At 43.4% G+C, this 14,477-nt stretch overlaps 1 protein-coding gene across 1 annotated transcript in view; it reads left to right on the forward strand.

The window, feature by feature from the left end:
* Positions 1-14,477, forward strand: part of POC1B (POC1 centriolar protein B) — an 85,592-nt gene that overhangs the window by 18,157 nt on the left and 52,958 nt on the right. Inside the window, 2 exon segments of the mRNA XM_032493646.1 lie at positions 3,695-3,866; positions 8,043-8,222. Of these exon segments, the coding sequence (XP_032349537.1) occupies positions 3,721-3,866; positions 8,043-8,222 (326 nt within the window). The 5' untranslated portion in view covers positions 3,695-3,720.

The following is a 14,477-nucleotide window of genomic DNA, read 5'->3' on the forward strand; positions in this document are numbered from 1 at the left end:
CTATGAAGTATGTATCTCCTAAGCTGTTTCCCCTTCTGAGTGAGTCAGACCCCACTCTGTCTGTGGAGTGTATATCTCTCTAAGTAAACTTGCTCTCACTTTACTGTGTCTTGCTCTTGAATTCTTTTCCTGCGCTAGACAAGAACCTGTTCTCTGGCACCACTCCCACTTCCACAGCCTTCTGCTTAGACCACACCACCACCTTCTCCTGGCTGGATTATTGCAATAGTCTCCTAATAGATTTTCTTCTTCCCCTGTGTATACTCCTCACAACAGCCAGAGTGAGAGTTGTTTGTTTTGTTTAAACATTTTATTGAATGTATAAGATATGTACCACAATTGGACAACTTGCTGAATTTTCACAGTGTGACATGCTCATTTTGCCAACACCCAGAGCAAGAAACAACATTACCAGTCCCCTCAGAAGCCCCTTGTGCTCCCTTCTAGCCTTTATCATCCCTCTCTGCCACCCACATAATCTCTGTGCTGACTCCACAGATCAGGTTTGCTTGTTCTTCATATAAATGAAATTTCAGGACACAGTAGGTACACTGTGTGAATATACCACAACTTATGTAACCGTTCTACTTTGATAGATAGTTGAGTTTCTAGTTTTGATCTACTTTGAATAGTAGTTTCACAAACATATCTGTACATGACTTCTGCTAAACATGCATACAAATTTCTGTAGGTATATATCTAGGAGTGGAATCGCTGAGTCACATGGTAAGTGCACATTCAGCTACAGTGGGTTTCAAGACAATTTTCCAAGTGGGGTTATAACCACCGCATTATGTGAGAGTTCTGGTTGTTCCACATCCTCACCAAGAGTTTGTGTTATTTATCTTTCTTATTGTAGCCATTCTGTTAACTGTGTACTGATAGCTCATTGTGGTTTTAACTTGTACTTTCTTGGTGACTAATGGATTTGAGCACTTTTTCATATGTGTCAGCCATTTGGCCATTTGAATATCCTTTATGAACTGACTGTTTAAGCCCTTTCCTATTTGCCTATTGTGTTCTTTTGCCTTTCCATATTGATTTGTAGGATTCTTTATGTATTCTTTGTTATATGTTGGATTAATGTTTGAAAGTATATTCTTCCTCTCTGTGGCTTGCCTTTTCACTTGCTTAGTGGTATCTTTCAATGAAAAATATTTCTTGATTTTAGTACAAATTTTCATTCTTTTCCTGTAGTAATTTTAGTAGGTTAGTATTTTTCATGTCCTGTTTAAGCAATCTTTGCCTACCCCAGAGGCCATGAAAATTCTCTCCTTTGCCCTTTTCTAAAAGCTTATTGTGTTACCTATCACATTTAGATCTGCAATTTGCATGTAATTATTTTTGTGTATAGTATAAAGTGTAGGAGTCAAGATACATTTTTTTTCCTTATGAAAGAATAACCAGTTGACCCAACGTAATGTTTTGTAAAAACCATCCTTTTGTCACTGTCAGAGTGGCAGTTTTCCTAAATAAGATCTCAAGATCCCCCTGCTCAGAGTCCTTCAATGGCTTAGAATTAAACACACACCCCTCACCAAGGCTCCTTACCTTTGCCAGCATCTGCTTTCTCCTCGCTTCCACGGTTCTCTTTCTCCCCTCCCCTCTGGACATGCTGGTCTCCTTGCTGTTTCTCAGGCTTCCAAGTGCATTGTTGTCTCAGGCCCTCGCACATGGGGTTCTTTCTGCCCAGAGTGCTCTTTCTTCACTGCTTAGCCTGGATTACTCCTCATTTCTTTGTTCAAATGCCCCTTCCTCCGTAAGGACCATTAATCACCCCAAAGAACATTAAGGATATGGTCAAAAAGTATAAGCTTCCACTGGAAGTACTAGGAATACAATTATGTGATTAATATAATTAACACTGCTGTATGTTGTATATGAACGTTGTTAAAAGAGTAAATCATGAGTTCTCATCATGGGAAAAACATTTTTTTCTCTTTCTTTAATGAAAAATATGAGATGATGGATGCTCACTAGACCTATTTTGGTAGTCATTTCATGATGTATATCTCAAAACTGGAAGGAAAAAAAGAATAAATAATATATAAAAGTCCTCTGAACAAGAATGAAAATTTGTACTAAAATCAAGAAATATTTTTCATTGAAAGATACCACTAAGCAAGTGAAAAGGCAAGCCACAGAAAGGAAGAATATCCTTTCAAACATTAATCCAACATGTAACAACATATAACAATGAACTATCTCCTATTCTGTTGCAATTCCTTAAGAGTAAGAGGTTGTGTCTTATTTCCTCCTGCAGATCTTGTTTGCAGTGTAATACCTTAGAACTCAAATAGAGTCCTAAGTATAATACATGTGGTAATTCGTTGTTCTCCCTACTTTGTCTACATTAACCCCAGATAATTCAAACCATGATTTATTTAATTATTTGATAACTATAATGGAGCATCAACTTTTTGTACTTTAAAAAAATGGGGGTAATATACAGCTTATGAACTCACTTTAAGTATTTCGTATGGGAACAATGTGTAGGCTAAGTCCAAGTGAATTTTATTGATAGCTCAGGAACTTAAAAGGCTTTCAGTGACTTAGTATTTTCCTTATCAGTAACACTAATCATATTTCAAGTTTATCAAGTTGTATTTTTTTCTACATATTCTATGATCTAGACTTAGTGATTCTCATTGACATGGTTCTATCATTGGGGCTGTTTTGGGGCTACATGGATATATAAAATTTATTTTGGGGGCAAGAGTTAGATCCATCTTTTATTTGTTTCTTTATTCTTTGTCCAAGGCATTTATTTCCACCACTGGTTCCATTTGTTTTCCTTTTCTTAAAGCCTTAAGCTGATGTCTGAATCACATGATTCTTTTCTTAATTGTACAATGTCATAGCAGAGCAAAAAGAGTCTTTAAGATCATTTTATCTAGCTATAAAAGACATTACTGGGTCAATTAACAAGAAAACAGTAGATTAAAGTATTGCCAGTGATAAACTTTCTGAAGTTGATTATTGTGATACTGTTATGTAAGAGAATATCTTTATTCTTATCTAGAAAAATACACTTAAGTGTTTAGGAATAAAGGTGCCATGATGATGTATTTACTTACCCCCAAATGGTGCGGGAAGAAAAAAATTGTGTACGTGTGTGCACGCACACATGCACGCTTGTGTGCAGAAAGAGAGAGTGAGCACGGGAGTAAATTATAAACCGAACAGCACAAAATAGTAACAACAGGTGGGTCTGGTAATGAGTATATTACTGTTCTTTACACTGTTATTATGACTGTTCTGGAACTGTGAAATGGTGTCCACATACACAGTTTTTTAAAGTCATGTCATTTAGCCCTCTTAGGAAGAGCATTCCGTCCGTATGACACAGAAGGTAAGTTGCTTTCCCAGTCACCGTGAGAGACAGAACTGACTCCCAGTCCTATGTCTCTGTTATATTGTGCTGTCTTCTTCTAGTGAATAGTCACCGAGTTCTAACCAAAACAGGAGCCAGTAATCCTGCTGTGTGACTACGCAGGACGCAACGAGGCTTACATATTAGTGATGTGGCTTTGGGTTTCTTTTACAAATATTTCTGCCATTACCTGTCAGACTTACAACCCCCAGCCCCTCTGTTGCCTGGATGTCTGGTTATTAGATATGCTGCCCATTGTAATGAGACATGCCTACTTTGCTTTTTAACACACAGTGGTTTTGTTCTTCTGTTTCTTGATAGCTACTGGTTCTTGGGATACGTTTCTCATGCTATGGAATTTCAAGCCGCAAGCTAGAGCTTTCAGATACGTGGGTCACAAGGATGTTGTAACCAGCGTGCAGTTTTCTCCGCTTGGAAACTTACTGGCATCTGCTTCAAGAGACAGAACTGTTAGACTCTGGATTCCTGATAAGTAAGAGAAACAAAGAAACATCTAACATGCTCTGAATTTAGGAATGAGAGGGAAAACTGGAGACTGGCTGTTCCTTATGCCCTTCTTGGAATGCCTAACCCTCCAGTTACCTGCTCATACTTAGTCACAACCAAGGTGTACTGCCCTTGTCATAAAGTCACACTATTTCATAACATTTTTGTCCTTATCTTTAACTCATAGTTATGTCTTCTATTTGGAAACTATTTCTAACTGTGGAAATATGCCTAATATGTCTTAAGGCGTTTTTCTTGGGGGGAGCATGTTTAGGAAGGGTGATGGTTATCAACCCCTTCATAAACCTGATACAAGCTTTAGATCCTCTCCCCAGAGACACACATTGGTCTGTGGAACCAAATATTTACAGTTTATTAACCTACTGTTGCCCATTCGTGGATCCTCTAGGGGACTTTGAACCTCTTTGAACCTTTAAAAACCCCTGTGCCAGAATTCTTAGACGCATATCATTCACTTTTGGCCTCCAGAATTTTCTTGTTAAAGAACGTTTCTGACAAATGTATGAACCCCATGGCATTTGCGTATGGTCCTGTCCTGTCCTAACAAAGCTCTCTGTAAGAGTCTTTTCAAACCCCAGCTGGTAACCCATCTATTTTAAGCAATTATCGAGCCATGGTTTTTTTTAAAGTTTTTAAACTCTTAATTATATACATTTTCAAACATACATGAAAGTGGAATGGATAGCTTGGCAGCTCCCTCCCCACCATACCCATCAACCAGATCCAACAGTTACCAGTGTTCTGTCAACCTTGTTTTATCTGTTCCTCCTCTACCCCCATTCTTTTTTTCCTGGAGTACGTGTCTTTAGAACAAATCCCACATGTCATATAATTTCCCCCCATCAAGACTTTAGAGATTAAGAAACAAGCATTTTCCTTCACTCCACAGTGGCAGGACTTGCTTTGTGGTACATGACTGAACAGGCTGAGGCACTCCTGAGTGAATGAAAGTTCCCAGGGCACTTTCCTGCCAGTGGACACTTTTTCCCCTGCCACTACCCAAGGGAAACTCCGTGCTGAGAAATCTGAACATTATCTCGAGGTAGCAAAAGCGATTGAGGAGATGCGACATGTTATCATGACAGTGCAGAGGGCAATGTAGAAGGAATTGTAAGGGAAGGTATTTTCTAAGATCCTTAACCTTGGGAATTTAGGACCAGTGGTTTACCGTTTTCAGCACAGCATGCCTCAGTCTCCCATTACTAATTCAAGGAAATCTCGGTGAATAAACTGCCTAAGGGTAGATAAGCTAAAAGCACACTGAATTATTAAATTGTACTGGCCAATTAAAGTGCAGCAGTTAGGCTTGTGTCGCTGTCTGTGGTTCCTCTTTCTAAATCATATCATACTGGGGCCAGGGCAGTAGTGGATCATGGCGATGAGAAGGAGACTGACGAATCAGTTGTCTGTCGCTGTGTTAACAGTCCCCAGAACTTAGTAGCTTAGTAAAATAACTATCATTTCTCACAGTTTTGTGGGTTTCCTCTGCCCTGTTGGTGTTGGTTATTCCTCACACAGCCCCATAAAGCTGGCAGCTGGGCTGGCAGGTCCAGTGCCTCACTCACAGGCCTGCAGCTGTGGTGCTGGCTGTTGCTGGGATGCCTTGGTTTTCCATGTGCCCTTTCTCCGTTAGCAGCAGGATTTCCTTACAGCGTGGCAGCTAGATCTAGGACAGTAAAAGCCATAGCTGCTAGACTTTTTAAAGGCTGGACCTGAAACTTGCACAGTGTCCCTTCTGCCACACCCTGTTGGTCAAAGTAAGTGACACCGCCTGCAGAGATTCAAAGGGAGGGGCAGTCGGTGGAGTCCACATCCTGTGGTGGGGGAGTGGTGGTGTGTGCACAGGCATGACGGGAATTGCAGGTGAATGCATACCACGGCTGGTGGCTGGCAGGCTAGGAAAGGAGTGGGAGCCAGGTGGGAAGCAGGTGTGGCCTGGTGCTTGCCCCAGTGGGCAGTCAAGAGAATTCGGGCAGAAAGGGCAGGTCGTTGTGTGGGAGGCGGAAAGTTAAGGCAGGGTGAGGAACTGGAAATCTGCTAAGCACCAGCACAGTGAACACGATGCAGTCTTATCTTGGTTTCTTAAATGCTTCCTGTTGAGACCGGATCTGTATCTGGCAGTCTCTAGGTGGAGGAGGGGCTTTCAGAAAGAAGGCAAACAGGACTGCCTCCTGGAGCATGGAGGGCAGCACTGAGATCAGGGCAGATCTTCGTGATACTGACTGTCTCTTGGCTTCCTGGTCAAAGCAGGTGCCAAGCCTTCTGTTTATTTTCTCTAGACTTCATGCTTAAAATCAGGCTTCTACTGAATTCTATTCACAGAACTTTCCCTTGAAACCTCCCTGAACTAGTCCCTGAATACTCACTCCTATGTTTTAAAAAAATACTGATTTTAGTTGTCCTGGTGTAATACCATATATAACAGGTGGTGGAGATTTATAACAGTCTCCTCTGCTTTCTACAGACCACTGTAAGGGTAAGCCAGGTTGGACCTAAGAACATTTAAGTATTAACTCTTCCCAGCAGAATTCAGCAAAAATGTGTTGAGCTCTCTTTATATGCCTGACATTGTGCTAAATGATAGTCTTTTAGGGATGAGTAAACCATTGTCTTCTAAAAAATTACTGCTTTATAGGAGAGAAACAGGTCTATTTTTTTAAAAAGTACTGTACAATGTAATAAGCAAAATAGATGTAGCGGAGAGGGACGGTGAAGACTCTGGGTTAGTCGAGGGGGCTTTGGGAGTAGGGGGCATAGTCAGGCTAAGAAGGAGTAAGTACTAAGCCACAGGTATATCTGAAGCACTGTGACTGTTGTAAATGCGCAAAGTTCAGTGCAGTGGCAGGATGTCTCGCCAAAGAGCTTGGGCGTTGTACTTTTCCTTGGAGAGCAGCCTGTGACACGTTTACACTGGGATTGACACGCTTGGAATTTACACACTTAGCAAGGTTATAAACGCAGTATGTAGGTGACCGGAGGGGGATAAAAGATTAGAGCAGGGAGACCAGTTAAGAGGCTTTTGCTGTAATCTAGGTGAAGGATATTGAGGGTGTATCTGCTTTAGTGCAAGCATAGCTGGGGTAGAAAGAAGAGGAGGGATTCAGAAGATGTCTAGGAGCCCGTAGCAGTATCTCTGTGGCTGAGTAGGTTTGCTGACCTGTTGGATGTTGGGGAGGAGGGGAGGAGCTGAGGGTAACTTGCAGGCTTCTGCAAATTCTGCTGCCTGATCTTTTTCAAACAGTAATGGTGATTTTCCCCATAAGGCGTCACCTGTATAAATATGACTCTCTGAATGGAAAACTGGCTCGGTCTGAATGTAGTATAAAGTGAAAGCGCCTCGGGACTTGGGAACGTTGACGCGGAGTAGTGTTTCTCAGCCTGTCCCTAATTGTTTCAACATTTTTTCTGTTGCTTCTCCTTAAACACCACACAGTATTTTCTCCAGCATTTTTTTTTCACTATTCTCTTTTTTCTAGATACAAAAAAATACATCTGAAAATTCAAGGTGTTGAGTACTGAAGTATGTTATTACCATTTATCTTGTTTTATCTGTGAATGTAAGATCGGGCCTAGGGGTAAGTGAGGCCTTAGTTACACCCCAGGGGTCTCAGTTCCCATTCCTGGTGGGTGAAAACAGGAAAGTCAGATCTCTGAGGGACATTCTGTGTGGAGGCAAATAACACAGAGGACATCTCCTTCCCAACCCAGAATGCCAGTCCACACAACTTCACATGACCCGTTTGAAAACACTGCCTTAGAGCTCTTCATTTAGTGAATCTTAGCTTTTCTAGGTTGCAGGTTCTTTAGGCTGTATGTTGCTGTCTCTAGAGGAACAACTTAAAATGCATGTTAGAGATGTGTTCAAAATATTATTTCCCTAGCTTCCAATTAAAACAAAATCAGCAAATGCATTTTAGGGTGAGGACCACCAGGGTCTCTCTTATTAAGTATCAGCTGTGACTTTAATTAACAAAACCAACTTGAAACAGCACTGATGAGGAATACAGTACAACACAGCCTTTTCACACTTTGTTCAGTTTTTAGAAGAGTTAAGCTATTTTATGTTTCAAAGTATGTATACTGATTAGATATTGATTATAATCAAATCCAATGTTATAAATATCAAACTGTTTATTTCCAGGAGAGGGAAGTCCTCTGAATTTAAAGCTCACACAGCTCCAGTTCGAAGTGTGGACTTTTCAGCTGATGGGCAGTTTCTAGCTACAGCTTCCGAAGACAAATCCATCAAAGTATGGAACATGTATCGCCAGCGCTTCCTGTATTCCTTGTACCGACATACGCACTGGGTGCGCTGCGCCAAGTAAGTGCCAAGTCTCACACTATGGTTTCGACATTTTTTCCTGCTAAAGTCCATGTTTTACCACTCAACCCCCAGAAAAGGAGACTGAGGGCAAATTTATTCATTCATCCATTCATTCATTTATTCTTTCAGCAAATATTTATTGTGTGCCTGCTACATGGCAGGAATAGTAGTAAACAAAACAGTCAAAACCCGCTGCTTTCAAATGACGCTTATGTTCTAGAGAGGGAAGCATGACGATAAACAAATAAGCAATTAGAGATGGTAGGTCAGATGGTGGTAAGTGCTGTGGAGAAAAACAGAGCTGGCTGGGAAGGCATCTGCTGGTTTAAACAGGGTGTTCAGCGACTGCTCACAGAGAGGGTGGCCTTTGAGCAGAGACCCGAGGAGGGCAGGGAGTGAGGCTTGAAGCTGTTTGGGAAAGAAGAGTCCTGCATAGAGTGAACAGGAGTAAAAGGCCTGAAGTGGGAGCCTGGTGCCTGTGTGAGGACAAGCGAGAAGGCTGGCGTGGCAGAGAGCAGGGGGAGGCAGGGGAAAGGAACAGCCATGATGGACACGCTGAGTGATGAGATGCACTGGAGCGTGTTCTTGTCTCCGACTTACATTTTAGTGGGATCGCTTTGACTGCTGGTGGAGAACAGCCTGTCAAAAGTCAGGGCAGAAGCCAGGAGGTGCTGTGAGGGGCCACTGCAGTAGTTCTCATCTGGGTTTGGTCTGGAGTGGTGGCCCTGGAGATTCCAAGAAGTGGTTGGATTTTAGATAATCTATACGGTTGACCCTTGAACAACACAGGTTGGAACTGCAAGGGTCCACCTACACGTGGATTTTTCAATAGTAAATACCAGTGTGCTACACGAACCAAAGTTGGTTATGTCTGCGGATGCAGAACCGCAAATATGGAGGAACCTCGGCTTCAGAGGCCAGACTGATTTTGATTACATGTGGATTTTGACTTTACAGAAGGTCGCCGCCCCAAGGCCTTATGTTGCTCAAGAGTCAGCTGTAGTTTGAAGTTACAGCCAGCAGTACTTGTTGTCATGTTGGACGTGACAGGAAAGAGAAGAACCAAGAATGACTCCGTAATCTTCGGCAGCAGTCTGTTGGGACAGGTGTTAGGAATGTCAGCAAACAGCCGTGGGGCCCTCAGTCCCTAAGACTGTGTATCTCATTTCACCATCAGAGCCGGCCTGGGAGGGAAGAGCTGTTGTTTTAATTTCTCCATTTTGCAGATGAGAAAACTGAGTTTCAAGAGTTAGTTAGAGCTCATCTAGGTGAAACGGATTAAAAACCCAAAGAAATTCTTTTCCACTTCTTAAGGGGGCTAGTTGGTGATGTGTTCACAGCCTTGGAGTTGGGAAGGAGAGACGAGAACCAGGGCTCCAGTGCTGTCGTCTCTCTCTCTCTCTCTCTCTCTCTCCCTTTCCCAAATGCCAGCTTCAGTCTTTCAGACACTCTGGTGTGAGGTCACCACCAACTCTGGGCTGACATCCTCACAGCTTTGTGACCGGAGAGGGGACGCTGCTCCCAGCTCCAGTTAGAGAAGTACCGGGGGTGACTCTGACTCAGCCAGGACCCTGTGTCCATCCCTCCACCAGGAGTGAGATGCTGTGATTGTCCAAGTTCATCCAGGTACCCAACGGAGACCAGCTGCCCTGGCTGGGGAGGAGGGGCCACACCAACCATGTGCTCTGTTGGTGGAGAGAGAAGACAGTTCTCACAGGAAGGGGGCGGGCACAGAGGTAGTCACTGGGGGGACACTGTGGACCCTGCGGTAACCTGGCTTTGTGCCCACTGTGTGACATAACACGCTGGGTGTCCCCATCTGGCATGTGTTGGGCGGGGTTATGAGCCCAGCTCTGTCTTGCCTGACAGCTCACCTTTGTTGTGCTCTTACCCTTGTTATGTTCTCAGTGGGACATTATCGCTCAGGAGGGGTTGATTATAATTTGTGCTAATGAGTCTAAGAAGAATAAAAAAAAGATAAACAGAAGGTCATACTTTTAGTCAGTAGTTTTTTCTTCTAAGGGTCTCAGCTACTTTTGACTCCAGCCATCTCAGTATTATTTCTGTACATGCCATGTATCTGTGTGGTTACGAGCACGGACGTGGAACCTAAATATATAGGTTCAGATCCCAGCCCCGCCACTTACTAGCTGTGTGACCTTTGGGGAAGTTACCTAACTTCTCACACCCTAGCTTTCTTACCTGTAAAATTAGCATGTTAGTAGTAACCTGCCACCTAGGTTGTCATGGCCTTTAAATGTGCAAATGTGCATGGAACACCCACTTAATAATCACTAGATAAATCTTAGCCATCATCCTTGTCACCATCATTGGATATCTCATTCTTGTTTAATTTTTAAATACATTATGTAACTTGAGTTGATAATTTTCCCTACCCAAGGAAGTAACATGTGACTGTCCCAAGAGGCTGGTCAAAACATTTGTATTTATATATAAAACGATGTTAATATGAAGAGGAGGCAGAGCTCTATCATCCAGTGGATGGGGCCCAGACAACAGAGGTACAGGTGACCGGGCCGGCTCTGGGAGGAGCCATTTAGCTCCCACCTACTAGGTGCCAACTCTGGATGTGTCCATCAGGGAGCTCAACATAAGCAGAAGCACCGAATGTTGATTTAGCTAATCAAGACAGAGTATGCCATGTGCATTCTGACTAGTAATAATAGCTATTAGTGTCCTATGTCTATTTCCTTTCAAAAATAATTTGAAGTGGTTTATGATAAGTGACATACCGATGTATACGTCAGTCACTGGAGGGAATGGGGAGACAGTGCTATCTAGAGCCATGTCACCTTGGTTAGTGCAAATTTGGCACGAGGAGATATAGCCTGAGTGGCCTGCAGCCAGGGTATTAATGGAATGATGGTGGCTGACATAGTTTCATTTTCTAATAAGAAGAATTTCTATCAAGTTGTTCAGATAAGAGAAAATTTTTCCTGGACTAAATGCTAGGAGATACTTTATTCCTTGCCCTTGTATTGAATTCTTTATGTATAATATAAACGTTAAAAAGAAAAAAGTAACACTAATGTAAGACAGAACTTATGAAAGTTTGAAAAGTCGTCAATAATGTGAAGTTTTGGATTTCAAAACATTCCTTTAATAATCATAGCCCCTGATATGTGCCACATATCTGTGCTGGGTTTTAAGTACGTGGAGATGAAAGACACCCTTAGCCTCAAGGAGCTCTTATAATGTAATGGAAAAATAGATACGAATAATTATGAAGGGATGTGTCCCATGGGAAGATGATACGCACGATGATAAGGAAGTGTGCGGTGGGGCGCTGACCTAGACTTGTGTAAGGAAGAGTCACAGGGACATTCCAAGCCCCAAACTGAGGGGAGGGAAGGAGAAGAGGAGGCAGCAGCTCATTGTCTGATGGGAGCAGGTGGCAAATCGGAACCTTGTGCTCTGTCTACCTGGCATCTATTCCCTATTTTCTGGAAACAGTGCCCAAGTGTTCCTGAGGAGCCAGCCCTCCCCGACGGTCCCTCTACACGTTCCAGAATGCCCCATCTCCAGTCCAGCTGCAGGCTCAGCTCAGGTTTGCCGTCCGGAACCGAGCATCCCCCGTCCTATGAGAGCCAGTGAGTCTTGTTGGAACTACAGGCTCTTGTTGTGGGATTGCTACCTTTAGGCTTATTTAAACCTGTACTGCTTTGTGTACGTGCACAAAGAACTGACCTGAGAAAGATGCTGATTCTTTCAGAGGAGAGGGGAGCTATAAGGTGAAGGCAGAAGACAGAAACTGCTGTCTAGTTACGTGGTGTGGTTTCTGGATGTAGCCATACCTGGAAGTATTTGCTTGCGTGCGTGTGCGTGTCTGTGTGTGTGTGTGTGTATGTGTGTGTGAGAGAGAGAGAGATGAGCCTTAAAAAATTCCCTTTCACTTTTTTTTTTTTTTAATGCGCTTTCCAAAGGAAATAATGGTGAAGCAGAGTTTGGGAAAGTGGCAGTTATCTTTGCATCCAGTCATGGTCCCTGTTTTATCTCCATCCCCAGCACTGCCTTGGTTTTCAGCTTCATTATCCTTTGTGAAGACTTTGGCAGTAAACTAAATGTTTTCCATGACTACAGATTTGTGTTTATTCCCTTTCCCCTACAGCCTCCAAAGAGACCTTTGTGAATGCAGATCTGGTTGTGCAGTTCCTCAGGTGAAAACCACCCAGTGACTCCCTGCCCAGGCATACTTGTCCCGGCATATCTGCTCTGTCTTCTTTTATAACCTCGTCTTTTGTCCCGTTCACCATTCACCTTACTGCAGCTACGCAAGGCTCCCCAAGTGTGCGATGCTCTGTACGTTCTGTGCCTCTCTGTGTGTTCCCTTCACGCCTGGGATGCCCCCACTTCCACCCTCCCTTCGCCATCCTGCTTTGCATCTCTTCCTTCGAGAAATATTTCCGGTTCTCTCAGGCGGAGCCTGCTGTGATTCCCTTCTGCCACCACAGTGCCCTGTTAGCGAGGGCTGTGCCAGCTTAGGCCTCTCTTCCCTTTAGACTTTGAATTACAAGTGTTTCATTCGCTGTGTCTTCCCATGCCAGGGACTGCTGTACTTTCTGTAGGTACCACAGAAAGCAAATGAGACAGAATTCCTCCTCTCATGGAGCTCCCTCTACCAAAGGGAGACAGGCAGTAATCAAATATACCAGTGATAAGTGCTCTGCAGAAAGATACTGTAGGGTAACAGGATGGAGCAACAGGGATGGGAGGTGCTCTTTTACACACAGCGGCCAGGGGAGCCAGCTCTGCTAAGGTGGCGTTGACTGAAGTGAGGGAGCTGGTAAGGTGGGTGTCAGGGGAGAGTGTCCAATTCAGAGTCAGATACAGCGAGAGAGAGACTGCGGAGCGTTAGGTATAGGGTGGGGAAGGCTCAGAGGAATGGTGCAAAAACGTGGGTTGAATGAATTGATGAAGGGTTGACCTCTAATGTGCAGGTGGCTTTGGTGGGAGTTTTCATGGGCTCCTTCAGAAAAGAGTCATTTTTGTGGATTTTTAAATATCAAACTCAGAACTGCTATACACACATGTTATGCATGGGGAATATGTGGCTTCACTACTTTTTTGTTTTCTCTGTTGAGATCGACAGTTTTTCTACTCCACACACCTGGTCTTAATGGAATGCCTTCAACTTGCTGGAACCTTGTGGTTCTGAGGATTTTTTTGATCAGTTGTGTTCTTACTGTTTGGAATGAGTGATTCATGTGGAATTCTGCAGAGGCCTCTGGAGGAATGTTCTTTGATAAATAATTTGGTTAAATTTAATGAATAAGGATTTCATCTTTTTGGCAACTTCCCACATACGCGCTTGACCACATGAGTTCTTTGTCACTCATTTGTTACCATCTTTTTTCTTGGCTCATCTTACTGCAGCTGGAGACCAAGAGAGCTGAGAGGGCTTAGTTGACCACTCAGGCCCAGGCTATCGGTGTTTGTGCAGCTTCCTGAGAACTTCACTTTGATGAGGTCATCCTAGCCTAGGACTTTCTTCCAAAGGTCTGAAGGATTAGAAGTCCTGCCTTCGCTCTTTACCCAGAGGTGAGAAGGCTCAGGGGGAATGGAGTCAGGCTTCACAAGTGTTAGAGAGTCTGAAATGTGAGCCAGATCCCAGTTTACTCATTTACAGTGATGACGCTAACTTTCAGAGGGACTGGAACATTTGCCTGCCTCAGTCAGAGCCTTCTTCCTCTGCCGACAAAGTCAGAACCAGGGCTCAGTGGGCTCTGGAACTAAGGCAAGAAAGTTTGTTCAAAAAATCTTGGTGGATAGTTTTCTCAGGTTAGGATAGCGCAATGGGCCCACCTCCTCCACATTACATTCCTGCCAAGGAAACTGCATGATCGGTTCTGCTGGTCAGGTACTGTCTCCTCTGGGCTGGCTGGAGACATGCCGATTGCTCTTGCCTCTGGCGGTTGCTGGGCACCTTCTCTCTGTTGACATGGTGTCTTTCAGGTGGTGCAGTGTAATTGGCTAGTTTCACTAGCATGTGATCTGAGAATATGACGTAACTCCTCTGGGCCTTAGTCTGCTACCCTATAAAATGGGTACTAAGGGGTACCTTCCTCATAGAGTCATTCTGGAAATTAAACAAGTTCATAAATGTAAATAATGTCAGCTATTAACTGGAACTCACGTTCCAGTTTTTTCTCCTAGGGATTATACTGGAGTCACCTTTAGGCTGTGTTCCAAAGTCATTCACACAACTGCACATAATGCTTGAGGTTGCTGCTC

Source organism: Camelus ferus, chromosome 12 (assembly GCF_009834535.1).
Source record: "Camelus ferus isolate YT-003-E chromosome 12, BCGSAC_Cfer_1.0, whole genome shotgun sequence".
NCBI classification, from domain to species: Eukaryota; Metazoa; Chordata; class Mammalia; order Artiodactyla; family Camelidae; genus Camelus; species Camelus ferus.